The sequence below is a fragment of the Mercenaria mercenaria genome, chromosome 8 (genome assembly GCF_021730395.1).
Source record: "Mercenaria mercenaria strain notata chromosome 8, MADL_Memer_1, whole genome shotgun sequence".
Taxonomy (NCBI): Eukaryota; Metazoa; Mollusca; class Bivalvia; order Venerida; family Veneridae; genus Mercenaria; species Mercenaria mercenaria.
Window position 1 is genome coordinate 44,163,719 of NC_069368.1, and position 27,188 is coordinate 44,190,906.

Consider the following 27,188-nt stretch of genomic DNA (forward strand, 5'->3'; position numbering starts at 1 on the left):
GTGACTGTCTGGTACTCTTGTTTCTTGTATTATCACTTTTCCATAAATAATGTAAAGGGAGACAATTTGATATCATAACTTCTAATATCAAAAACAAAATGCGATTTTTTATTTTCCGGATTATTTATCCTTATTTCACAAAAGAACGTGAGTGTCACTTAAGTGCCACTTAAAAAATCAAGCAAAAACACATTATAATAAACGCCGTTACCCGGAATATTATTAAAAAAAAATACAGTATAGCTATTTATATTAAAATAACAGTTGTATACAGGTTTTGGCCACTAACCCGAAATACGATATTACATTCATTGGATACACAGATAGAATTTCATTTTCTTTGAATTAGAAAATACCAAACTAAAAACAGAGCGAAACCTTGCGGTTTACATAAATTTACATAGTGTTATATTCTTGGTGAGTTACAAGCCACTTAGAGTAAAACTTGTTTTCATAAGAGAATAAGTCATTACCTTTAGGAAGCAAAATACATTTAGTTGATAAGCTAGTTCAAAAGCTGTTATAAAATACACATTTCCGTCAAAGGGAATGTAGCAAACTCCCCTCAGGTATAACCTCCCCTAGCGATACTGTAGACCAACCTGGGCCACTGCGTAGGATATCGGGCATGTATAGGTGAAAAGGCAAAGGGCGCAAAGTGCGGTGATAGTACGAAAATACATATTAAGGGAACACCGCTTTTCACTATATGAGGAAGCCATCAATCAATATAACAGTTCTGTCTAAGTGGTCGCACGTTCCTGAAATTACACCCGAAGGGCCATCCGGGATGTTCGTCTGGAAAGTCGTGTTACCTAATAATTTCTGATACCTTTGCCGCTGACTAAAACCAAACAAAAATGGCTTCATAACCGAATCCTAAACAAAAGAAAATGAAACAAATTTTTAGCAAAATATTACCTGTCGGTTATGAAATTATTATTCTGTTTTTACAGACGAGCTGTATGCGGTGATGTGGTGTTTGGGCGTCGGTTTGTAAGTGTGTGTGCATTGGATCGTGTTTATTACCTTTGACAGATTCCAAGATCCATTTCGGGCATGACTATTGGAGGGGTATGTTATTTAGTAAACATTTAAAGATTTAAAGGTGGTTAACCAAATTTTGATCTAGTCGTGGATTTTTTCAATACTTTAAGAAACAGTTATTTACACTTATTTGTGTTCACCGAGTTCTTAATGCATATAAGATTTTCACTGGAGTAATTTATTATGCCCCACCGCTTCGAAGAAGGACAGGTATATTGTTTTGCAGATGTCGGTCGGTATATAGACCAGTTGGTTTCCGGACAGTAACTCAAGAACCATTGGTCCTAGGATCATGAAAGTTAATAGGGAGGTTGTTCATGATTGATTTCGAGATTAGTAGGGTCAAGGTCACAGTGATCCGGAATTTAAACGGTTTCCGGACGATAACTTGAGAACGGTTGGGACTAGGATCAAGAAAGTTCATAGGGAGGTTAATCTTGACCAGCAGATGACCCCTATTGATTTTGAGATCAGTAGGTCAAAGATCAAGGTCTCGGTGACCCGGAACAGTTAAACGGTTTCCGGACGATAACTTGAGAACACTTGACCTAGGATCACGAAACTTGATAGGGAGGTTGGTCTTGGCCAGCAGATGATCCTTATAGATTTTGAGATCAGTAGGCCAAAGGTCAAGGTCACAGCGACCCGGAACGGTTTAACCGTTTCTGGACGAGAACTTGGAAATGCTTGAGCCTAGGATCATGAAACTTAATAGGAAGGTTGATTATGACCAGCAGATGACACCTATTGATTTTGTGGTCAGTCGGTAAAAAGTCATGGTCACAGTGACCTGAAACTATCAATCCGTTTCCAGACGATAACTTGAGAATGCTTGGGCCTAGGATAATGAAACCAAATAGGAGGTTGATCATGACCAGCGGATGACCCCGTATTTATTTTAAAATCAGTAGGTCAAAGGTCAAGGTCACAGTGATTTGGAACAGTTAACCCGTTTCCGGACGATAACTTGGGAACGTTTAGGCCTATGATCACGAAATTTAATAAGAAGGTTGTTCATGAGCAGCAGATGACTCCTATTGATTTTGATGTCCGTAGGTCAAAGGTCAAGGTCACAGTGACCCAGAACAGTTAAATGGTTTCCGGACGATAACTTGAGAACGCTAAGGCCTAGGATCACGAAACGTAATAGAGAGGTTGATGACCCCTATAGATTTTGAGGTCAGGAGGTCAAAGGTCAAGGTCACAGTGACCCGGAACAGTTAAACCGTTTCCAAACGATACCTTGGGAACGCTTGAGCCTATGCTCACGAAACTTAATAAAGAGGCCGATCATCACCAACAGATGACCCCTATCTATTGATTTTGAGGTCAGTAGGTCAAAAGTCAAGGTGACATTGACCCAGAACAGTAGAACATTTTTGCCAAATAACTAGCGAATGCTTTGGTCTAAGATCATATTTCATACGGAGGTCACTTATGACCGGTGAACAGGGTTGGCAAAATGCCGGCATTTGGGAATATTCGACACGTCGGTGGTTTTTACTGACATTTACAGAGAGCCTAAAAACTATTTCCTTACCTCCTCATCAATATTAAGTATCATTGTATTTTAATGTTAAAGGGAAAGGCAATGTTGTTCTTATGTTATTCTGTCTGCTCGGATTTCTTGAATCATTGAAAGAACTGAAAGACTTTTAAATATCGGCTTAAAAATGAGAAAGTTTTGAGCATTTTAATATTTGAACAAAATGGCGGCCATTTTGTTTCCATGGCAACAAGAAACAAAATGGCAGATTTATTGAAATTCTAGATACAAATCCGAACTGTATTCACTTATTTCTGTAAAATAATTTCGTTACTTTTTTCCAGCTATAATGAAAGAAATTACCACGTTTTATATTTTGCACGCGAGAAACATAATTATGTAATTAATCTATTTGAAAGGTAATATGCTAAATAAATAATTCAGCAGTGTGTAAATGACGTCATACACACACTTAAAATGGCTGCCTCCATGATCAGCCATTTTTAACTCACCTGAGCCAAAGGCTTATGGTGAGCTTTTGTGACCGCGCAATGTCCGTCGTTTGTCGTCCGTCGTGTGTCCGTCAACATTTTCTAAAAAAATCTTCCTTCTTGAAAACCACTGGGCAGAATTCCACTAAACTTCACAGGAATGATCCTTGGGTGGCCCCCTTTCAAAATTATTCAAAGAATTGAATTCCATGCAGAACTCTGGCTGCCACGGCAAACCAAATGGAAAAACTTTAAAAATCTTATTGTCCAAAACCGCAAGGCGTCGAGCCTTGATATTTGGAATGTGACATTATCTAATGGTCCTCTATGAAGATTGTTCAAATTGTGCCCCTGGGATGAAAAGAGGCCCCGCCCCGGGGGTCCCAAGTTTTACATAGACTTGTATAGGAAAAAGCTTTGAAAATCTTCTTGTCTGAAACCGCAAGACCTAGGCCTTTGATATTTGGTATGAAGCATTGCCTTGTGGTCCTCTACCAAGGTTGTTCAAATTATGCCGCTGGGGTAAAAAGAGGCCCTGCCCCGGGTAGGGAGAGAGTTGGTCTACGGATCGCGGGGTCGCGAGTTCGATCCTCGGGCGGGGCATATGTTCCCCGTGACTAGTTGTGTCTGAAATCATTAGTCCCCCACCTCTGATTCATGTTGGGAAGTTGGCAGTTACTTGCGGAGAACAGGTTTGTACTGGTTCAGAATCCAGGAACACTGGTTATGTTAACTGCCCGCCGTTACATGACTGAAATACTGTTGAAAAACGGTGTTAAACCCAAAACTAACAAACAAACTGCCCCGGGGAGGGTGGGGGTCTAAAGTTTTACATAGACTTATATAGGAAAACACTTTAAAAATCATCTTGCCTGAAACTGCAAGGCCTAGGCTTTTGATATATGGTATGCTTCATTGCCTTGTGGTCCTCTAACAAGATTGTTCAAATTATGCCCCTGGGGTAGAAAGAGGCTCTGCCCTGGGGGTCCCAAATTTAACATAGACTTATATAGGGAAAAAAAAATAAAAATCTTCTTTTCTTAAAGTTCAAGGCCTAGGCCTTTGTTATTTAGTATGTAGCATTGTCTAGTGGATCTCTAACAAGATTGTTCATATTATGCCCCTGGGGTGAAAAGAGGCCCCACCCTGGGGGTCACTTGTTATATGAGTTATATAGGAATAAATACTTTAAAATTATCAGATCATATTTCCTAGACTGTTTAATTATAATTATCTGATGACCCCAAGCGTTTAGGAGTCACTTGACTGTGACCTTGACCTACTTACCTACTTTCATGTTTTTTAAGATACAGCCTTGAAATTTGGATTGCATGTACAGTTTTGCACCCCAGTCTTAAAACTGACTTTCAGTGACCATGAATGTGACCTAGTGACCTACTTTCTAATATTTTAGCGTCAGTTTGCCATTTGAAACATGTGGCGCATATTACTCAGGTGAGCGATTCAGGGTCATCATGACCCTCTTGTCTTAAATTTCAAATTGCCATATCTTTTTCAATAATGGTCTGATTTAAAAATTCGTTCAGCGTTAGTATGGCTTTCATATAAAATTAACTTATTATCAGGCATTCCTTGCCCTTTGATGGTGTCAGTAGGTGATATCAACATGTCAACGGGTGTATATAATTGTTTGGTTATTGTATCAATAGTCAATACATGTATCATGTATGTATAAATTGCCGAACGCCGCAATTTCACCATTGTGCAAACACCACGCAAAGTAGTCCTCCAATTATGTCTATAGAAAGCAGTGATCAGTTAAACATGCTGAAGATTGCTACTACTACTATAATAATAGACTACTATAATTCCTAAATGAACAGTTATTTTTGGTAAAAGAAAACACAAGAAATTTTCCATTATGTCGGTACGTTCTATAATCATGAAGCCTAAAGATTAAAGACCCTATATGGGGTAACTTTGATATAGTGGATGATTCGCATAAGGCTAAACAGCATAGATGGTAAAAGGAGTGATCGCCTAAATGCTCACTGGATTATATGTGCTGCCAGTCATCCTGAAAATGATCCAGAATAATTCAAACTAAAATGAGAAATAAACTTGTGTTTTGCTACTGAATGCTGAAGGCAAAGGGAGGGTTGAAGTGGTGACTTAATGACTTTGTATAATCACTTTGTTATTTTCAGATATGTTCTACTTTCGCATGAATTTCTGTGAAATAAAATTAGTTTCCATTACATTTGATTGCTTTTTGAAGTAAATGCCGCTATTTGTCGCTTAGGCTGATTGTAAATACTGGCCGGCAAATACTTTGCCAACTCATCTGGTAAATGGCCCAGAATGATTATGACCCACTTCGAAGAAGGTGGGGTATATTGATTTGCAGATGTCGGTCGGTAAGTCGATCGGTCGGTATGTCTGTCCGTAGACCAATCCGTTTCCGGATGATAACTCAAGAACGCTTAGGCCTAGGATCACGAAAGTTGATAGTGAGGTTGGTCATGGCCAACAGATGAGCCTTATTCATTTTGAATTCAGTAGGTCAAAGGTCAAGGTCACAGTGAACTGGAACAGTTAAATAGTTTCCGGATGATAAAACAAGAGCGCTTTGGCCTAAATGTTGATAGGGAGGTTGGTCATGACCAGCAGATGACACCTATGGATTTTGAGGTCAGTAGGCCAAAGGTCAAGGTCACAGTGACCTAGAACAGTTAAACGGTTTCCGGATGATAACTCAAGAACGCTTGGGCCTAGGATCATGAAAGTTGATAGGGAGGTTGGTCATGGCCAGCAGATGACCCCTATTTATTTTGAGATTATTAGGTCAAGGGTCAAGGTCACAGCGTCCCAGAACAGTTAAACCGTTTCCGGACGATAACTCGAGAACGTTTGGGCCTAGGATCACGAAATTTGATAGGGAGGTTGGGTGCTCATGACAACAGATGACCCCTATTGATTTTGAGGTCAGTAGGTCAAAGGTCAGTTGATGCAGAAGAGCAGAACTTTTTTTGCCAAATAACTAGAGACTGCTTTAGTTTAAGATCACATTTGATAAAGAGATCACTTATGACTGGGAAATGACCCATAGTTATTGATTTGAGGTCAGTATGTCAAATGTCCAGTGCACAGTGACCAAATATTTTCTGTCCCTTGTGCAGTTACTGAATGCATCAAGGGGGTGGGGGGGGGGGAAGGGGGGGGGGAGGGGGTTCGTGTTCTATGAACTCTAATTTACTATCAAAGTTTACACCAGGAGAAACAAATTTGAATTTTGACAGAGTTATGCCCCTTTTTAACTTAGAAGTTTTTGGTTAAAGTTTTTGATAAAGTCAGATATCTGATATTACTATCAAAGCTTTTGACTTGAAACTTAACATAGTTGTTTAATATCAAAATCTACACCAGACGAAACAATTCTCAGAACTCTGATTGATTTGAATTTTGACAGAGTTCTGCCCCTTTTTAACTTAGACTGTTTTGGTTAAAGTTTTATGAAGTTTTTACTGACAAAGTTAAAATTCAGAGTCAAGCACTGAGAAAAGTCGAGCGTGCTGTCAGCAGACAGCTCTTGTTATGTAAAAAAATGGCATTTCAAAAATGGGCAGAAGTCGTTCAATAAATAATATAATGTAATTTGAGTTTAATCAATTTGATGAATTTTTAATGTTTAACAGCATTTTATCAATATGACCCGTGAAAATTTTAATATAAAACATGTTGCCAATATCAAAGGGGCGTTAAGTTAAAAGTTTCGTTAATATACGTATATTAGCCCCTTCTGTCAGAGGACGTTATTTCCGGGTTATAGGACTATTTTAATAACGGGAAAAATGACTAAATTCTCAGGTGTGTTCCTTTGATTTTGTTTGATTGAAATAAGATGAGAGCACGAAGTTCATATAAACATAACTTTGCGCAATATTATCCTGTAAATCAATTATCTAAGTGGTAGGTATTGGCAGTTTCCCAAATGAGTTTCATATTATGCTGCTTTTTACGCGCTCGTTTTGGAAAAATGGGACATATTGTGTGATGGTGTGTGCATAAGTAAACTATTTAAAGTGTTAAATTTCTGACATAACTTAAAACTTGTCAAGGTATTTAATTGCAGCAACGCCTCCGCCTTAACCTCCGCGCCCACTTATCTAAAACCTAAAACTTTTGATGTATTGTCCCGTTTTGCGAGCGCTCGTGTTACATTTTCTATACGACTCTGCACCTTTTGTGAAAATAGTAAAGTTCTTCACAAAACATTAAACATTTTCTGTAGATAAATTGCACAAACACAAGTTGTTGCATATTTGCGAATTGCAGGGTAAGATGGTAGATGGTAGCCCATGAAAAGCCATCTTATATACACATTCACAATTTCAGGAACACTCGCTGTTTTACATGCTGTGTAACGCACATCTCAATTTTTGATTTCTTTGCATTCAGATTATGCAGCATCCGGCTATTAAAGCAGAACGTGTGGATCTAGCGTACTTGCCACCTAGTTACTACCAGCAGCAACAACAGTTGCAGCAACAGCAGCAATTACAGCAACAACAGCGACAGCAGCAGCAGCAACAACAACAAAGAATGGCACCACAAACACATAATGTACCACCAAATCAAACAGTTCAATCAACGGCCAAAAAACCTGACACAAACTCTTCGCTTGGGAAATCTGTCGACCCGAGCATTGAAGCTCAACCAGATTTTCAAAGTATCAAAGGTGTCTTTGGCTGGACTGTTGTTGACAAAATAAACATTCCGTATATACTACGAGGGGATAAACAGTTTGTCTCTGTTAGAATAGTAGAAATGAAGTTACTTAGCAGATATCCAAATTCGTATCCGGACGATCTTGGGAAACAGGCACCGCTCACAAGTTTCTTTATAACCGCGAATGAAGCAAAACTTCTGAATGAGATAAATCTACAGCACTGTGCTGGAGAGTATGGTAAGAAAGAGTTTACCATAAAGGATTTGATAGTTTTATTGTCAGATTTTATCAATTTCTATAATCTTGTGAAAAAAACGTTCCCGGATGCAGCAGTTGCTAGGCAAGAGGCGGCTCAAACAGCTGGTTGGTTACAAATCAAAAATACTGTCACCCCTTATATCAAAAGACAAGAGAACAAATTCGTTCCGCTTTCAGTTATACAATATGCAGCTGGATTATTGACCAATGAAAATGTAAGTGGACTTCTTCCAACTAAAAGAGAATGTGATCTGTTAAATGAAGCATGTAAAACCGCCGGTGTTGAATTCGTGTTTTCTGACACTACGACAAGGTTGATTAATGTTAGAGATATCCTTAAGATATCATCAGTAGACATTATTGAACTACCTTCTAGTAATCCGTTAAAACACGCAACTTATATGGAACTCCCAACAACCGGTAATCGGCCAGCAGAAAAGCAAAAGGTTGCTACATCTCCTGCACAGAGTAACTCGGCAAGGCCACATGGCCAGTCATACATGTTCCAGCCAGGTTCCCAGCTGGATATGTTACGGACTCAGATACAGGGAAGTATAAATAGACCTGAGCAAAATGGTTCCCGGTTTCCAATGCCACCACAAAGTGGGTTTCCTGGCAACCAGATGTTTCATCCGCGTATGATTGACCCTAGAATGGCGATGGCGGATATGTACAGAGTTCAATACGCCCCAAACAACAGACCTATCATGTCAAATGGACCTCCTAATGCTAGACTTAGCCAAATGCCATACAATCACTTAGTTCCACAAATGAACCCTATGATGCAGTATCATGTCGGTATGCAAAATAGTCAAAACGTTAAAATTCAAGGACCGGGTCTTCAGCAAAACAAAGAAATGTCACAACAGCGACCAATGAGTAATGGGCCAGACACTTCTCCAAGGACACAATCAAGACCGTCGTCAGGATCTATTCCTCAGGCCGGATCAAGGCCACCGTCGAGTTCTAGGCCTCCGTCTGGATCGCCATTGGGATCGCCTCTATCACCGTCAGCTTTTCCGCAGTTTTCTAGGCCGGGTTCAAACGTTGGTGTCTCTCCTGTTGCTGACGCTATGACGGCGGCGGCCGCAGGGCAGTTACCGATGTTAAATGGTGGTCTTGCAATACAACAGATGCAGAACATGTGCGCGCAAAGGTTTCCGACATCAAGGGAACAAATGTACTCGCCGAGTAATCAGAGTCAAACCTTTCCCCAACCACCTCATGGTATGAGTGGACATCCACACCCAGATGTTCATGCTCCAAAAACTGTGCAATTACCTTCACCAAATAACCCATTTCCACCACAAGTGCAAAGGAGCATACACCCGAGTGCTAATCAAGAAATTCCAGGACTGTTTAGTCCGACTGGGTCAAATGTGGCTCCACCAAAACAGACAGTACCGGCGCATGATGCTGCGCCTCTCCCGCCGCTACAGTTAATGTCAAGTCCACCACCTACGTCAACTGTGACAACCGTTTCCTCTCCTGATCAGATTATAAGCCCCGTTGTCCCTGTATCACAAACTTCCGATGGAGAGGTTCCCGTTCCAGTGAATCCACATATCGATGCTTCCATGCCTGCACCAAGGAACCAGCCGTTGCCGACCACAATTTCTGCGGCAAAACCACAGGTGTCATTAGTAAAGTGTATTGAAGGCGCATGGTTAAATAACAAGAGTATTTCATGTTTATTTTTAGAACAAGAAGGCCGAAATGGCAGATTCTGTTTAGTGGAGGCAGTATGTAAGTTATACTTTAATGGATGTAGTGTGAACGAGTTCCTGTTTGCTTTAGAAAATGTGCTTAATGTACCACTATTGACCTGTAACGAAATGGAGGAAAAAGCATTCATTCAGTATTATAGTCTGCCTGTAGTAACCCTCAAGTGTAATAAAATGATAAAATTCGACGACCTGGAAAAATATTTTCCACAGTTGACCTATATGTTTCCTAGTAAAGAAGCAATAGCGCAAAGTGAAAATGAAACTGAACAAACAGATATAAACGAGACTGGAGAATTGACTGGCAATGGTAGCGTGCTGACACATGAAGAAATAGAAGCGTCTATGCCGGCCACTATAAGTCAAATGGCGCACGTTGGAGAGAAACGTACTGGAGATGCCATACAGAACGACATCGCTTATAAACACCAGCGGCTTTCAGGTAGGGTTCTGATTTCTTTTTGAAAATACTTCGTGGTTAAATTTTCTTGATAGTAGCCAGTTTGATAGTTTTATTTCCAATTAGTTATATTGAACGACTTACAGGATGCAGACATGTCGATGATTTTCTTGTTTTCATTACACACTTTTCACGTGCGTAGTCTTCCTTTCTTTTTTCCAATCACTTTTCTATCAATTACATTTGTACTCGAAAAACAGGTTACTGGGACAGTGGTCCTTCGTATTTGTATTCAGTCGGCCTGTGTACTATTATATAATATAGTTCTATATGTTCCGTAATTCTATGAACAAAATGCCTCTGTAAATTCAACGCTCCGCCTAGCAAATGTAGTTGCCAACATTATTTTAACGAAGGTAAGTTTTGTACCCTAAGTTCTGCTGTTCGGACATCGAGACTGAAAATTGCATACCCAATTGTCTGCGGCAGGCCATTCTGGCGGAAGCATATGTTTTATATCGAAACAGCGCTTGGTATAAAGGTTTTTGTTTTCATTAAAATGAACTATTTTCGTGAAAAAAGGAGACATGTTTGGTATAACGTTTTAGGTTACTAAAAAGTTTATATAAGGATACGCATACGTTATACTAGTAGTTATTGTTTATCATGCTCTTTAAAAGTCACAACAGTTGAGAACCGGTTGATTTGTAGGTGTTGCGGATGATGACGATGAAGTAATTATTCTTGACTGAAGAGAAACAGCAACAACAGATCAAAGGGTTCAAGACATATGCAGATACTGCTCGAAACCTGATAGACGAAGATATAAAAACACTATCAAGCGGACAGTTGTTAAAGGAAACCGCTAAGGAGGAGAAATACCATGAAGTAGAGACTGACAAAATGGCAAAAATCGTCAAAGCAATACTCGCACGGATTTCACAATTTTCAAAGTTCATTGCTGTCGCACTTAGCTTAATTAGAACTTGAGCAAGGACGTGACACCCGCTAATTCTATACTGAGAATTGTGTTATGTTGCTTGCGAAAGGTCAAGGCCAAGCGTTGAATAGTTAAACTTACGTACAGCTGCATTTATTATGTACTAATAAATTTCAACACGAAAGAAGTAAACATAGTTTTTAACAACGATTTTTTTTCCGACAACAAGAAGGAAAAATACAGTACATGAGTTTACTTTTACTAGTTTACTACCAGTTGATACATAACAGACTGTTTCGCTGATTTGACTGTAGTGGTATGACGTCATACTTCATTTAAAATGTATTGCATTATTGAGACTACTTTCGTGAGAAGTTTATTGGTATGTGGTAAATACATAATCTACTAATCAAAACTTCTAACGCACCCTCGATATATCTGGGGATATATTTCTTCATGCTTTCAGTCATTTATCAATGTTTTTTTACACATTAAGGTAATAGAAATTGAATTTCAACAAAATGAGATTGTGCAAAGATAAAATCTGAAAACGTCACAAAATACGCATAAAGTAGTGTTTAAAAACAGCTTGAAAAGATACAGAGGTATAGAAATTGATTTTTCAATGATACACAGTCGATTATCAACACGAATGTAGTATTGATTCCAAAGATATGGTCGAATAATGAAGAGATTTTATCTTTGATATATTTTCTTTCCTTTATAACCAAATTCGCTGTTTATAATTGTAGTTAGTTATGTATTTTGTGACTTTGGTTGAGGCCGTGGAGCAAATAAAAAGTCGTCATAGCATCACTCTTATTTTCCAGAATTTTTTATCGATTTTTTGAACATGTTTTTCTAAACTTGTAAAATGATGTTTGATACATTGTTAATAATTATGAAGGATATTGAAAAGATGTTGAGGGGTCGCCATTAGAGGTGATAATGATTAATTATGGTAAGGGTTTTTGTACATTTTGTTAGCTGATCCTGTCAGACATAGTGTGATAAGTTGATTCAGTTTTGTTGTCACTGAGGAGAAGTTGTATGTTCTAAATAGTTAAATAGCTGTCTCAAACTATTTTTTGCTAAACACATGTAACTACTTAAAGGAGTGCACTGTGCTAAATCTAGGTATAACACTTGTTGAAAATTTGGTTGCTGTCAGAACTTGACAAGAAATTTAAATATTACGCCAGGAGATGAAGTAGTATCTTGCAGTGCTTTTGCGACACAGATCCAACATGTACAAACTCTGATCTTTTTTTGTGTGTAACGATTTGTGTTGGATCGACAAACGTTGAAATTGCTTCCATTCGATTATGTAATTATACTATACAAAATCACATAGCACGCTTAAACTTAAACAAGAATCTTATGTACTGTACCAGCAGCCATTACTATTTGATTTATTCACTGTAAAATCTGAACACTACAAATGTTCTAAATAGATCTATATGCATTTAGTATTTGTATTTAACTATGTTATTGAACATTTACTTCAGTATGACACGTGTACATTATGTACAAATGTATAGAGAGTGTAGTAGCAAGTATCAGCGTTAATGCTCCATCATCGGAGGACTTTTTGTTATGTTATTATACTGTTATACTTTTAAAGATATATTTCAAAATTACATTTCTGACAAAAATGATCGTGATTTTCTCTCACGAGCTAAAGTTTTCCTGCACCAAATTAAAACTTCAAATAAAAATTGACACGACACGTGAAATACGTGTATGTCCTTGTAACAACCATTTTTGTAAAACACATGCTTTGGCATGTGCAGGATTGATGAAACAGGCACACGTTATTTAGAATAGGAGTATATGTATGGATTGGATGTGTTTCTCCTGCGTTAGGACAGGTGCAAACCACATTTCGACTTTAAGCAAATTTGTGTATCGTGCAAGCTATTCTTTGATGATTTGCAGGAAGTATTGTACTATTTTATTGACCTGTCAAAATTTTGTCCCCGGCTTTCATTATATTCTGTTCACGCCTTAGTAAGATTAACATGAAAGCCAGAAACAGGTTTTGACAGGTCAATAAAATAGTACAGTACCATGTGTTTTCTACACGTCTAACGCAGAAGATAACGTTTAGTCCTTATATTTTTACAGAGGCAACAAAAAGTAGGTGGTTTCAGAGAATCATAAGAAATATCAGACTATCGATCTTTAGACATTTAGATAAAACAGCTTAAAAGACACCCCCACATTAATTTGCCTATCACTATATAGTTATTTTAAAATACATTTAAATCCATTAAAAATCGCCTAGACATGTTGTCTACAGAAAAAAAAATGAACTGTAATTAAATATAACTTATAATCAAAGTTGCTGACTTCTAACGATTTTTGTTTGTACCATGTCAAATCTTCCGTGCAATCTCCCAGACATGAACTCGTCCATATCAGTGCATCAGTGTTATTTGTACGAAAATCAACGTTTTTTCTTCTATACAAAATGAATGTTTTTTAACAGCTTTAATGTATATACTATTTAAAGATACGGTACAAATGTATTGAACTGTAAAAACGCTCTAGGTTGCGTTATGAGTTATATGTAACATAAGCAATATAATGTGCTATTCATTTTCTACAGTGCTATGATAGAAACATGTGTTTTGTTAGTATAGGCTTTCTCAACTTAAGTATTGTTATTTCTTTTAGTCACTTGTAAGAGAACATATTTGCAAGGTGATACCGGTATTAAGTTTGTAAGACTTTTAGTGAGGAAAGTTTTTTTCTCTTTTATCATCTTGTAAGATTTTTAGTCAGGAAAGTTTTTCTCTTTTATCAGTAAAAAATTCATGGCATTCAATACTTTAAATTCCTAAGTTGGTTAAGATTGCATTAATTGGGAAAAAAGACGCCCGTTAGTTGATTAAACCAATGAAAAATTGCTGATTATTTAGTCAAGTATGGTATTTTTGTCTTCCGTTGCCAATAAAAACTATCACAAATTTTTCTGTACTAATTTACTGATAATTCATTATTTATCCATTGTTAAAAAGTAGATTGTTCCCAGAGTTAAAAAATATTTTGATTGGTTATACATTCCTCGATAATAAGCTTTTATTGAACTTTGGGACAGATCAGATTTTAATTGGTATCCAATTTCTTTACTGTTGAGATAGGGCGTACAAAAATCGATCCACTGTATTGTCTATTTTGAATAATAGATCGAATCACGTTGAACTTGTAGTCAGAATTAGGTTCATATGTTACATTGCTTTTTTCTGTCCTAATTTTTTCGTTTTGTTTGGCATTACTGTATTTTTAGTATTTTGTGTACTCATGTTTAGGGTACGTTAAATTTTCAGTTCGTTTTGTACTGTTGTAATTATCATAATATTTTAAACGAAAAGGGGCATTAATTTCTGGTGCCAGTGCTTGCATTTACTTGTTCATGATGCTATCTGAATGTGTCTACGCACATATTCCTTGTTAATATTTCTTTTGTACTTTGAAGTTGGTATGTTTTTTTTCTCTCAAATTCTGTCTCATTTTGTTTCCCGTATGTTTTTGTTTTTGATTTTTTTTGTACACGCATCTTTTCCAGTCTTTTAATGTGACCAGACGCATTGTTGCAACTTTAATAATGACCGTTTGTATGTCAGAGACTTACAAGTTTGAGAAAACTATAAAGTCATTTCTAATTATCTCCCTTTCAAATGAAGGTATAATCAAAAAGTTGTAACAATGAGTTACGTTTGATAGCTATATAGCTGATTTAGTTGTTTGAACGTATTGTTATTTTTGTGCTATCCCTAGACCTAAAATTCATCGGTTCACAATCTTTGTTGGTTGCTCAACGAAGATTTATAGAAGAGAGGTAATTGGACTTGCAATTCTCTTGACTTCCTGCAGTAAATTTGAATTTTTATTCAAATTTTTATTATTATTTATGGCAAAGGTTTTTAAAAATCTTAAGCATCTTATCTGTTAGAAACTACTTTGACTTGGTTTGGCAACCCATACAAGGAGAAGTATTCGTTAAAAATACTTCGATGATTCAGTGTTCTCTTGATTTTACTTGTGTTTTTGCACAAAAAGAACTCACATGACTTGTCCTATTTCCAAAGGGACAAAATGCAATAGATTTCTTATTGAGTTGATCAAATGGCTAAATAATACAAGAAGTATTTTGATATATGCTGAAAAATCGGTGGCCTTGAGTTGCAGATGATTAAATCAGTGTCCCAAGTGATGCACTATACCTTTAACCTTTAGCCTGCTAAATTTCTAAAATGGACTGGTCCGTCATTCAGTTTGGGCAGTACTCCTTATGATTCAAAAGGGTGCGTACTGAAAAATTACTGACTGAATAGCGAGCAGTGCAGACCATGATCAGCTTGCACGCATGTGTTTTGATCAGCACTTTGCGCAAAGACGAACTCGTTTGCCGTCAGCAGACCAAAACAAAGCCTGTTCAGCGTTAAAATCAATAGGTTCACACTATATCAGCACTAATCTTTTGAGAGGTAATCGATATTTGATTGATCGGTTCTCCAATACCTGATTATTTGCTGTGGTATCAATTACAAACCATGCATAAATTAAAATTTGCAATGGTTTAATTTTCGGGCAATTATTTTCCAAGTTTGGTTAAAAGGGTAAATTTTACATTACGTATTTTTTCTCCTTATTACATGTACATGTAAACTGGCAAGCTACGTTGGTAGAGCGCACAAAAGTATTTTCTGATGTAAATACTTAATGATAAAACCATTTATGAGTTTGATATACTGCCAAGATAAATATTTGTTTTTGTTCGATGTACATATATATGAAGAGATTATGTTAATACTGGGCAAATTATAAAATGACAATTGTGTACTTGCAGCAGTGTGAAAATGTTACCAGTTTTGAGATTTATGGAGTTAAATCAAAATTGTTAATTATTTAGTAGCTACATACTGGGGCATACAAATTACTTTCTTTTTACGAGTGTATATTTTTAGCGACAATGGACACATTATTTCACCTCAAATTATTTTTCACACTTTTAATAAAGTTGGGACTCCTCGTAGTATATATGTTTTTAAATAGCATGTTTTTTGGTTTTGGACAGGTTTCTAATTAGTATTCAGGCGGTTAAACAGAACTTTTTTTAAACATTTTAAATGCAGTTGCGTTACTAGAGATAAGTAAATGTTGCCATTTTATTTTGGTCCAGTTAAAGTATGGTTTATAATGGACCAAGCTGCACTATTGACGGTTGTTTAGTTATCTTTTTAATGAATAAAGTTAAAACATCACAAGGTGACTGTGTTCTTTTACTGTTTATCAACATGCGTTTCTGTGTGACTGCACGATTAGGAAGCGAACAAGGAGGGTGTGCAATCTGACTACTTTGTATAGTAATAGGGTTTCCAATGTGGCTATTTTTATTTCAACCATTCTATTTTTATTTGAATCAATCAGATAAGCACCCGCCCGGTTAGCACAGTAGCTAGAGCGTTGCTCTACGGATCTCGGGGTCGTGAGTTCGATCCTCGGGTCCTTCACCTCTGATTCATGTGGGGAAGTTGGCAGTTACTTACGGAGAACAGGTTTGTACTGGTACAGAATCCAGGAACAGTGGCTAGGTAAACTGCCCGCCGTTACATGACGGAAATACTGTTGAAAAACGGCGTTAAACCCCAAACAATCAGACAAGCGTTTGGCTTAACCTTCAAAATGACACAAACTGTTGTTTTCCAGGCGTGGATTCATTTATGCCGGCTCATCTCAGCGAGCCGGTATTACGTTAGAAATTGTGAGAAAACAACATGAACACACCTAGAACTTCGAACGTTCCGAAAAGTAGGACCAACCTGGATTCCAGCTTCATCGTATCAATAAAACAAAAAGCCCGAGACCAAATATGACGTTTTGTAAAGTAACCAATAGAAATCGGGCTTACAAAGCAGAAATTTACCCCCATGTTTGGCGGTCATAAGTATAGTAACCCAAATATGTCTATGAAACGAAAAGAGGCATCATAAGATCAAATCACTGAAAGTACTGATCTGGAGCCACGGTTGGTGCATACTGCTCTTGAACTCGATTGAGTCAAACATGCAACAGAAAACTTTCTAATTTAGGACACAAGTGATTTACTTTGCTCGATAAATAGGATATAAGTAACATTACTAATGTGTGATCATGAGCCAATACGCAGTGCAGAACTGAGTTAAGTCGGGCTCTTTTCGTTTCGTTTCGCATCTTTCGGTTTTTTAGACGAACTCTCTACACTGAAGTTTCCAGGGGAAAATATAGGTCCCCGCACAATCCAGAGAACGCAAGACAAATTGTTGAAACAACCAAAATTATAAAGACTTCATGCATAAGTGATAATGGTACGACCAGTAAGATGTACGAGGGGAGTATGTCACCAGGGTTATCCTTATCTTACGGACAGGTTTGCTGGTAGACAAAGCACTGTTATTGCGTTGGTAGCTCTTTGCTTTGCTGTCATTCGACGGGGAATAGTTTGTGTATATGCTTTGTACATGTCCACATCTTACCTGATAAATAGAACGAACCGAGCCGCTTTCTAGCTTTTTTTAAAAGCTAACATTGTCTCGTCACAGTTGAAAAGTTACGAGGGTGCAGCCATGATGTGGTCGTCATAAGAATTATAATTCCGTGACAATCTGACAATCAAATACAGAAAAATGGAATCCCAGGCAAATATAGATTTTTTTAAACTTCTACTTTCAGTTTCAAAATGTTGAAAGCAAGGCTCTGATTGGCTATCGTCTGAACGTGGCCCGCTATTGGTTGTTTTCAGATCCCATGCGTAGCGTTAATCAGACTGAGAGAGTGTGTTTGTGAGTAAGCCATCCGGCTGGCTTACGGAAGGTCGGTGGTTCTACCCAGCTGCCCGCTCGTGATGAAATAATGCACGGAGGGCCACCTGGGGTCTTCCTCCACCATCAAAAGCTGGAAAGGCGCCATATGACCTATAATTGTGTGTTAATACTGTATCCCACTTCTCACCACACACACTACTCACTACCTTGTTCGTGAAAATGGGCTTTTAGAGGGTGAACGATTTTCCCGTTTCAAACTGGGAAAATCAGAATTCAACCGAATACTGACAAGCACCCACTTCTAAAATGATAACATCACCAAGGGAAAAAGTTGGCAAAAAGTCTTCAGGCAACGACAATGTCTGATCTAAATAAAGAAGGAAGGTGCTTTTCAAGCAGCCTCAGTACCTCGATCAATACCCTTTTTGTACGCCGACTCGATACTTGAAATGTGATAGACTATCTTCAGACTATGATATATTTATGATTTAATGTAGTGAACTGAGCTAGTCTATATCCTATATCCAATATCATAATTTTAACATCAGTCCTCTTAGAAAATCTGTAGACTGACCTTTGTCTCTAATAAATGAAATTGGACACACACAAAAAACTCCTAAGAATATCTTAATTATCAGTCTAGTGGCTAGTCTAGAAATGAGGAAGCAATGCCTACCATTGTTGAAAATAACTTACAAGTAGTGTTACAAACCCGTATTTTGGGGTAGGGATGAGGTTACCACATCTAAGAATGCAACCATTACTATTTCCAAAAAAAAATGTAGTCATGCAAAAGCTTTTAGACTAGTCTCCGAGTTTCATAAAGTTGGACCTTCATTACATTAATCAAGTTGTTAAAATGAAACGGAATAGAGATGATGCGTGCCCGTTGAAACAACAGGGTATGTGTCATATATAGACCAAATAAAGTAGTAAAATGTCATTAATTAGTTTTTACATACATCTCTGTTCTGTAGGTTAATAAAAATCAACTCAACAAGACCTGTACTGAAATGCTGTAGTCGTGTTACATCCAGAACTTTTAGGGAACGGATCTATGGTCCAACGACAAGACGCCAAACTAGTCAAGAGTTGAGCAATGGCTGACATTCGTTCGGATACGTGTCCTTTGGATGCTTTACATAATCTAACTCACAAAACAACAACACAAACAACAGATAACCTTCCTGGATGAGCCGCCCATATTTTGGAACCGCACCTGAATGATAACCTAGCCGGCATTCATTGATACAACGAAAATACCTAAGAAAAATAGATAATGCATTTTACGGTATTTAATTTCTTTATGGATATCAATATTTCATGAAATGCATTTAAAGGTAACTAAAGATATTTACATTTACAGTTATTCTTATATCTTGTGTACAAAGCTGTATGGGATACGCTATGGAATTTCGGTCTGTAAACGCGCTAGACTTAGGATACCGCATGGATGTGAAAATTTGTATGGTTATGATTGAGGATAGGCCCAGACTCCATCGCTAACGTATTTGAATTGTTTTACCCACTTTCTCATCTCGTATGTGGAACTAAATTCACCATAAGTAACTTAATTGGTTCAAACGATATTTATTTCCAAATATGCATTACATACAAACATATGCTAATGTCACATGATTGAGGAGTAAGCTATAAGCTTGTATTAAAACCCCTTTCCTGAAATAACGTAACTGACAATGTCTTTGACACTGGATGATCCGGAGCCAATACATTTTATTTCTTCAATCAGACGTAGAATGTCGGCACTTTTCTTTCACTTTTGATGACGATTGCAACAGATAAGATTTTCACTTGTTCCACGTATGCGTCGTTTGTTTCTTTCTGAAAACTCTGGTGCTGAGGTTCCCAAAAGTGCTCAGCAAGAGGCATTGTAAAATCCATGAAGACTTGCACTTGATTGCACTACATATATACACTCTTTATGTTGACAAACAAAAAATCTGCAAAGTTAATCCTTGTCGCCAAAATGTAGTTTACAAAAATTAACTAGGTGAGTTGATATACTAGACTGTTTAAAGGGTAAATATCTACAAAATAGTAATCAGATAATCTGTATCAAATGTTTGTAATAAGAAATATTAGCTAATATAAGTTATTTTCCGGCAAAACAAGACTATCCTTTATTTACACAAAGTGATACATATAAAATATGATATTCCAGACATTAAAATGTAACAGACAAGATGTCATAATTCAAACTTAAAAACACCTTTAATGCACATTTCATACGATTAAGACTGTATATTAATAAAAAAAAAGATACCAAGAAATTAGGGAACAATGCTTAAATTATCAAGACCGACGATCTAAAGCATTAAAAGAAAAATACGGAAATGGCAAGTGAAAAAAAAAGATATAAGTATATACTAATTATGAAATTCTTAAAACAGGCCGTACCTCAAGAATTGATCTTCTCTCATACAGAATTTACATCAACAGATGTCTGTTGAAACAGATCAAAGCAAATGTACGATACATCAACAGATGTCTGTTGTAACAGATCAAAGCAAATGCGCGAATGAGGATAAAACAAAAGAAGCAATCAAGTGTCATACCTAATCAGCGTGAGATAGCACATAAAAGGCTACATAGCAAGAGCTGGTGAAATACAAAACACATATAAGGAAGACAACAATTAATATGTAGGAAACATTTATAACATGATAACATATTGGCATGTATATATAAGCTTATGAAAACAAAGATGCGAATGCAGTTACATATGAAATATTGTAAGCATAACATTAACAGAGAAATAAGCAACTAAAATCGCACTGAATATTTCCATCATTCTCTGAAGCCACACCAGGGCTGTATAAGTCTCCTGACTTGCAAAAAGTACATTGTTTTCATCTCGTTTTCCGGACCTGCTTTTCTTACGTTATGCTTCTGTTCATTCTTGGTTACTCAACTTAATAACCATTCCTGAAAGAATAATTGGATTCATTAAACGAGATTTATAAGTTCCTGTTCATTCTATGGTGATATATTTTTAAGCAGTTAAATACTTCAATAGCTATTTGTCTTAATCTGCTAATATACAAAGTAGGCATGTTTGCTGAACCTAAAAGAGTTTCATATAACGAGCTTTTAATACTGGGAAACCATTTGCTCTATACTGCATTTCCGTCTAGATTGTTGGTGTTTTCTTTACATCAAATATAAATTACCAAGAATAATTAAAATTATTCTGAACAAAACATTTTAAATAGAAAATCTAGTTTTGGATGAAAAATATCGGTTATGCAAGGATATTTGTTTGCTTGTCAGCCTTTTTGCAAATGTTTGACACATGGAACTCAAATTTATTTAGAGTTAGTTTCAACACCGGGTAGTTTATCATTTTCATCACATGCATTTTTGTTTGCATTTATCTTAAACGAGGCCAATATATTTGCTGTTTGTTTACCAATACATACATAAATTTCGACCTTTTTCACACACCATGTCACGTGTCATTTTTACATATTGCCTGAAATGCCTACGAACGTTTTGATCATTATAACACCCAGGTTGGAACATATTTATGTATAGCATTAAAACATAGTATTTTCATCAGCATAGTTAAAGACAGTTGCTTCGTTGATAATATGGAATGTCATGAATGAAAATACTGAAGATAGGTTCTGCAATGGTTTAAGCAAAATTATATAATATTATGTTTTTGAACAAGATTTGTTTGTCATATACTATGCATCGTCTTAAGACACATGGGATACCATTTTACATACAAATTACTTTACGGTACTATCTTTAGTCATACCATGAACTACCGTAGAGATCGAGGCGTAGAAAACGATTGAACCAATAACATCTTTAAATATATGAAAACTAAATTGATAATTGAAATACAAGTGACATTCATCAGTAGTGGAGGGCATGACTCTTATAAAGCCACCATCTTGGATTAGGAGCGATTGATTTTCGGGATTGTGACAAAGTTAATCCCTTTACAAGTTACCACACGGTTCAGATAGCGCGTGTTGATTTAAGACAGGATGTGGGAACAATTAATGAATACAGGTATTAAGTCTTTTTAATCCCCTAACAAAATTAAAAACAAATGCATGGTCATCAAGGACAAAATTTGATATTTTTGGTATTGAACATTTAAAGAAAGGGCTTTTAGTGTACATTACCAAAATCATAAGGGCGACCTGAACTGAAGACATCCAAATTTCAAAGTCTTCCTCGAGCTTTTGATATAGTACCATCGGAAAGATATCGAGTAGAGATAATTTTTACTTTAAAGGTGTTTTTTTCTCTTAGCGTTTATTAGCTCACCTGAGCAATGCTCAGGCCAGTTTTTGCGATCGCTGGATGTCCGGCCTCCGGCGTCTGTCTGTCTGACAACATTTAGCTTGTGTATGCGATAGAGGCTGTATTTTTCAACTGATCTTCATGAAAGTTTGTCAGAATGATTACCTTGATAAAGTTTAGCCCAAATTTGAAAATGGGTCATCTGGGTTCAAAAACTAGGTCACTAGATTAAATCAAAGAAAAACCTTGTGTATTTGATAGAGGCTGTATTTTTCAATTGATCTTCAATAAGTTTGGTCAGAATGATGACTTTGATGAAATCTAGGCCAAGTTTGAAAATGGGTCATCTTGGGTCAAAAACTAGGTCACTAGGTCTAATCAAAGAAAAACCTTTTGTATGCAATAGAGGCTGTTTTTATGCTCAGGTGAGTTTTTGTGATCGCGCAATGTCCGGCGTCCGTCGTCTGTCGTCTGTTTGTCAACATTTAGCTTGTGTATGCGATAGAGGCTGTATTTTTCAACTGATCTTCATGAAATTTGGTCAGAATGATAACCTTAATGAAATCTAGGCCGAGTTTGAAAATGGGTCATCTGGGGTCAAAAACTAGGTCACTAGGTCAAATCAAAGAAAAACCTTGTGTATGCGATAGAGGCTGTATTTTTCAATTATTCTTCATGATTATTGGTCAGAATGATAACCTTGATCAAATCTAGGCCGAGTTCGAAAATGGGTCATCTGGGGTCAAAAACTAGGTTACTAGGTCAAATCAAAGAAAAACATTGTGTATGGGATAGAGGCTGTATTTTTCAATTATTCTTCATGATTATTGGTCAGAATGATAACCTTGATCAAATCTAGGCCGAGTTCGAAAATGGGTCATCTGGGGTCAAAAACTAGGTTACTAGGTCAAATCAAAGAAAAACCTTGTGTGTGCGACAGAGGCTGTATTTTTCAATTGATCTTCATGAAATTTGTCAGAATGTTTGCCTTGATGAAATCTAGGCCGAGTTCGAAAATGGATCATCTCGGGTCAAAAATTAGGTCATTAGGTCAAATCAAATAAAAACTTTGTATATGCGATAGAGGCTGTATTTTTCAATTGATCTTCATGCAATTTGGTCAGAATGATTGCCTTGATGAAATCTAGGTTGAGTTTGATTATGTTTCATCTGGGGTCAAAAAGTAGGTCACTAGGTTAAATAAAAGAAAACCCTCATGTATGTGATAGAGGCTGTATTTTTCAACTGATATTCATGAAATTTTGTCAGAATGATTGCCTTGATGAAATCTAGGTCAAGTTCGAGTTTTGGTCATCTGGATTCAAAAACTAGGTCACTAGGTCGAATCAAGGCAAAACCTTGTGTATGCGATAGAGGCTGTATTTTTCAATTGATCTTCATGAAATTTGGTCAGAATGATAGCCTTGATGAAATTTAGGTCAAGTTCGAATATAATCGTCTTGGGTCAAAAACTAGGTCACTAGGTCAAATCAAAGAAAATACTTGTTTATACTCAAGGTTTTTGTTCCAATTTAAATGATAATTGGTCAGAATATTTTTTTCCATGAAATCACTAGGTCAAACATTTTTACACTGTTATGGTATGTTATGGTGTGTTTTTCAGGTGAGCGACCTAGGGCCATCTTTGCCCTCTTGTTTTTCAACTGATCTTCATGAACTTACGTCAGAATGATAACCTTGATGAAATCTAGGCCAAATTCGAAAATTGATCATCTGGGTTCAAAGAATAGGTCACTAGGTTAAATCAAAGAAAAACCTTGTGTATGCGATAGAGGCTGTATTTTTCAACTGATCTTCATGAAATTTTGTCAGAATGATAACCTTGATAAAAAGTCTAGGCCAAGTTCGAAAATAGGTTATCTGGGTTCAAAAACTAGATCACTAGGTCAAATCAAAGAAAAACATTGTGTATTCGATAGAGGCTGTATTTTTCAATTGATCTTCACGAAACTTGGTCGGAATGATAGCTTGAAATCAAGGTCGAGTTTGAAAATGGGTCATCTCAGGTCAAGAACTAGGTAACTAGGTCAAATTAGAGAAAAATCTTGTGAGACTGTATTTTTCAATTGATTTTCATGAAATTTGGTCAGAATGATTGCCTTGATAAAATCTAGGTCGAGTTTGAGTATGGATCATCTAGGTCCAAAAAAGTAGGTCACTACGTCAAATCAAAGAAAAACCTTGTGTAAGCGATAGAAGCTGTATTTTTCAATTGATCTTCATGACATTTGGAGCCCGCCCGCTTAGCTCAGTAGGTAAGAGCGTTGGTCTACGGATCGCAGGGTCGTGAGTTCGATCCTCGGGCGGGGCGTATGTTCTCCGTGACTATTTGATAAACGACATTGTGTCTGAAATCATTAGTCCTCCACCTCTGATTCATGTGGGGAAGTTGGCAGTTACTTGCGGAGAACAGGTTTGTACTGGTACAGAATCCAGGAACACTGGTTAGGTTAACTGCCCGCCGTTACATGACTGAAATACTGTTGAAAAACGGCGTCAAACCCAAAACAAACAAACAAAAATCATGACATTTGGTCATAATGATTGCCTTGATGGAATCAATGTCAGATTCTAATATAGGTCATCTGGGGTCAAAAATTAGGTCACTAGGTCAAATAAAAGAAAAACCATGTGTATGCAATAGAAGCTATATTTTTCAATTGATCTTCATGAAATTTGGTTGGAATGATTGCCTTGATAAAATCTAGGTCAGGTTTGAATATGGGCCATCTGGGATAAAAAAACTAGGTCACTAGGTCAAATCAAAGAAAAACCATGTGTATGTGATAGAGACTGTACTTTTCAATTGGTCTTCATGATATTTGGTCAGAATGATTGCCTTGATAAAATCTAGGTCAGGTTTGAATATATTAGTAGGTCATCTGGGGTCAAAAACTAGGTCACTAGGTCATATCTAATAAAGTACTTATTTAAACTCAAGAGACCATAATTATTTTTGGTCCAATCTTAATGAAAATTGGCCAGAATATGTGTTTCCATGAAATCACTAGGTCAAACATGTTTACACTGTTATGGTGTGTTTCTCAGCTGAGCGACCTAGGGCCATCTTGGCCCTCTTGTTTCTCTAGATATTAAGTTAAAAAGAAGTCAACAGAATTCACGCATGCATAAAATCGAGCAACCGTTCTTATTACAAGACTAAAATATGTATTTTCAAACAAAAGGCATCGAGTGATGCTAATGACTGGTGCCAGCAGTGTAATCACTCGTGCATAAAATACAACTTTTCTCCCCTATGGCTCGACTTTAGATAGCCATTCCTTGGTATCCTATGAAATGGTGTTTCAACGCCTATCAGCTCATGGTATTAAATCAGAAGCAAAACCACTCATTCGCTAAATACAATTTTAGCTAACCAGAGCACGAAGTGCTCAAGGTGAGCTACTGTGACCTGTCATTGTCTGCGTCCGTCGTCGTCCGTCAACATTTGCCTTGTTAATTAACACACTGGAGGCCACAATTATGACCCAAGCTTTATGGCACTTGACCAGAATGTTTGCTTGATGATCTCTAGGTCATATTCGAAACTGGGTCATGTGGGGCCAAAAACTAGGTCATTAGGCCAGATCAAAGAAAAATCTTGTAAACAAACTAGATACCACAGTTGTAATCCAATCTCTATGAAACTTAGTCAAAATGTTTGTATAGATGATCTCTAGGTCAACTTCTAAACTGGGTCTCGTTGGATCAAAATTTTTGTCAGTAGGCCAGATCAAACGAAAATCTTGTTAACACTCTAAGAGTCCACAGTTAAAGTTTGAAACGCATGATAATTGGTCAGAATGTTTATCGTGATGACCTCTAGGTCAAGTATGAATCTGGGTCATGTGGGGTCAAAAACTAGGTCACCCGGTCAAATCAAATGACAAGATTGTTAACACTTTAGAGACCAAAATTGTGATCCAATCTTTATGAAACTTGGTCAGAATGTTTGTATAGATGATTTCTAGATCAAGATCGACACTAGGGTATGTTGGATCAAAAACTAGCCTTGTCAGTAGGCCAGATCAAAGGAAAACCTTGAACCTTGTTAACACTATAGAGTCCACAGTTTAAGTTTGAAACTCATGAGTATTGGTCAGAATGTTTACCTTGATGATTTCTAGGTCAAATTTGAAACTGGGTCATATGGTGTCAAAAGCTCGGTCAGTAGGCCAGGGCAAAGGAAAATCTTGTTAACAGTCCACAGTTTAAGTTTGAAACTCATGAGAATTGGTCAGAATGTTTGTCTTGATGACCACTAAGTCAAGTTCGTATCTTGGTCATGTAGGGTCAAAAACTAGGTCACCAGTTCAAATCAAAGGTAAAGCTTGTTAACATTCTAGAGGCCACAGTTGTAACCCAGTCTCTATGAAACTTAGTCAGAATGTTTGTAAAGATAATCTCTAGGTCAAATTTTAAATTAGTTCATATGGGTCAAAAACTAGGTCAGTAGGCCAGATTAAAGGAAATCTTGTTAACACTCTAGAGTCCACAATTTAAGTTTGAAAGTCATGAGAATTTGTCAGAATGTTTGTCTTGATAATCTCTAGGTCAAGTTTAAATCTAGGTCATTTGGGGTCAAAAGTTAGTTCATCCAGTCAGATCAAAGGAAAAACTTGTTAAAACTCTAGAGGTTTCAGTTGTAATCCAATTTTTATGAAACTTAGTCAGAATGTTTTTATAGATGATTTCTAGGTCAGGTATGAAACTGGTTCATCTTGGGTTAGAAACTAAGTCGGTAGACCAGATCAAAAGATAATATTGTTAACACTCTAGAGTCCAGGATTTAAGTTTGAAACTCATCAGAATTAGTCAGAATGTTTGTCTTGATGACCTTTAGGTCAAGTTTCAATCTGGGTCATGTGGGGTCAAAAACTAGGTCACCCGGTCAAATCAAAGGAAAAACTTGTTAACACCCTAGTGGCCACAGTTGTGATCCGATCTTTATGAAACTTATTCAGAATGTTTGATCTGTAGGTTAGGTTTTAAACTGGGTAATGTTGGGTCAAAAACTAGCTCAATAGGCCAGATCAACTCT

General features: G+C 36.9%; 1 protein-coding gene across 2 annotated transcripts in view; it reads left to right on the forward strand.

Moving 5' to 3' along the window:
* LOC123566473 (uncharacterized) overlaps window positions 1-16,311 on the forward strand; it is a 29,297-nt gene extending 12,986 nt beyond the window's left edge. For both annotated transcript variants that reach the window (XM_045360609.2, XM_053549811.1), the window contains exons 2-4: window positions 957-1,074; window positions 7,444-10,138; window positions 10,808-16,311. In XM_045360609.2, the coding sequence (XP_045216544.2) occupies window positions 1,060-1,074; window positions 7,444-10,138; window positions 10,808-10,848 (2,751 nt within the window). In that variant the 5' untranslated portion in view covers window positions 957-1,059 and the 3' untranslated portion in view covers window positions 10,849-16,311. The remainder of the gene's footprint in view (window positions 1-956; window positions 1,075-7,443; window positions 10,139-10,807) is intronic.
* The last annotated feature ends 10,877 nt before the right edge of the window (window positions 16,312-27,188 follow it).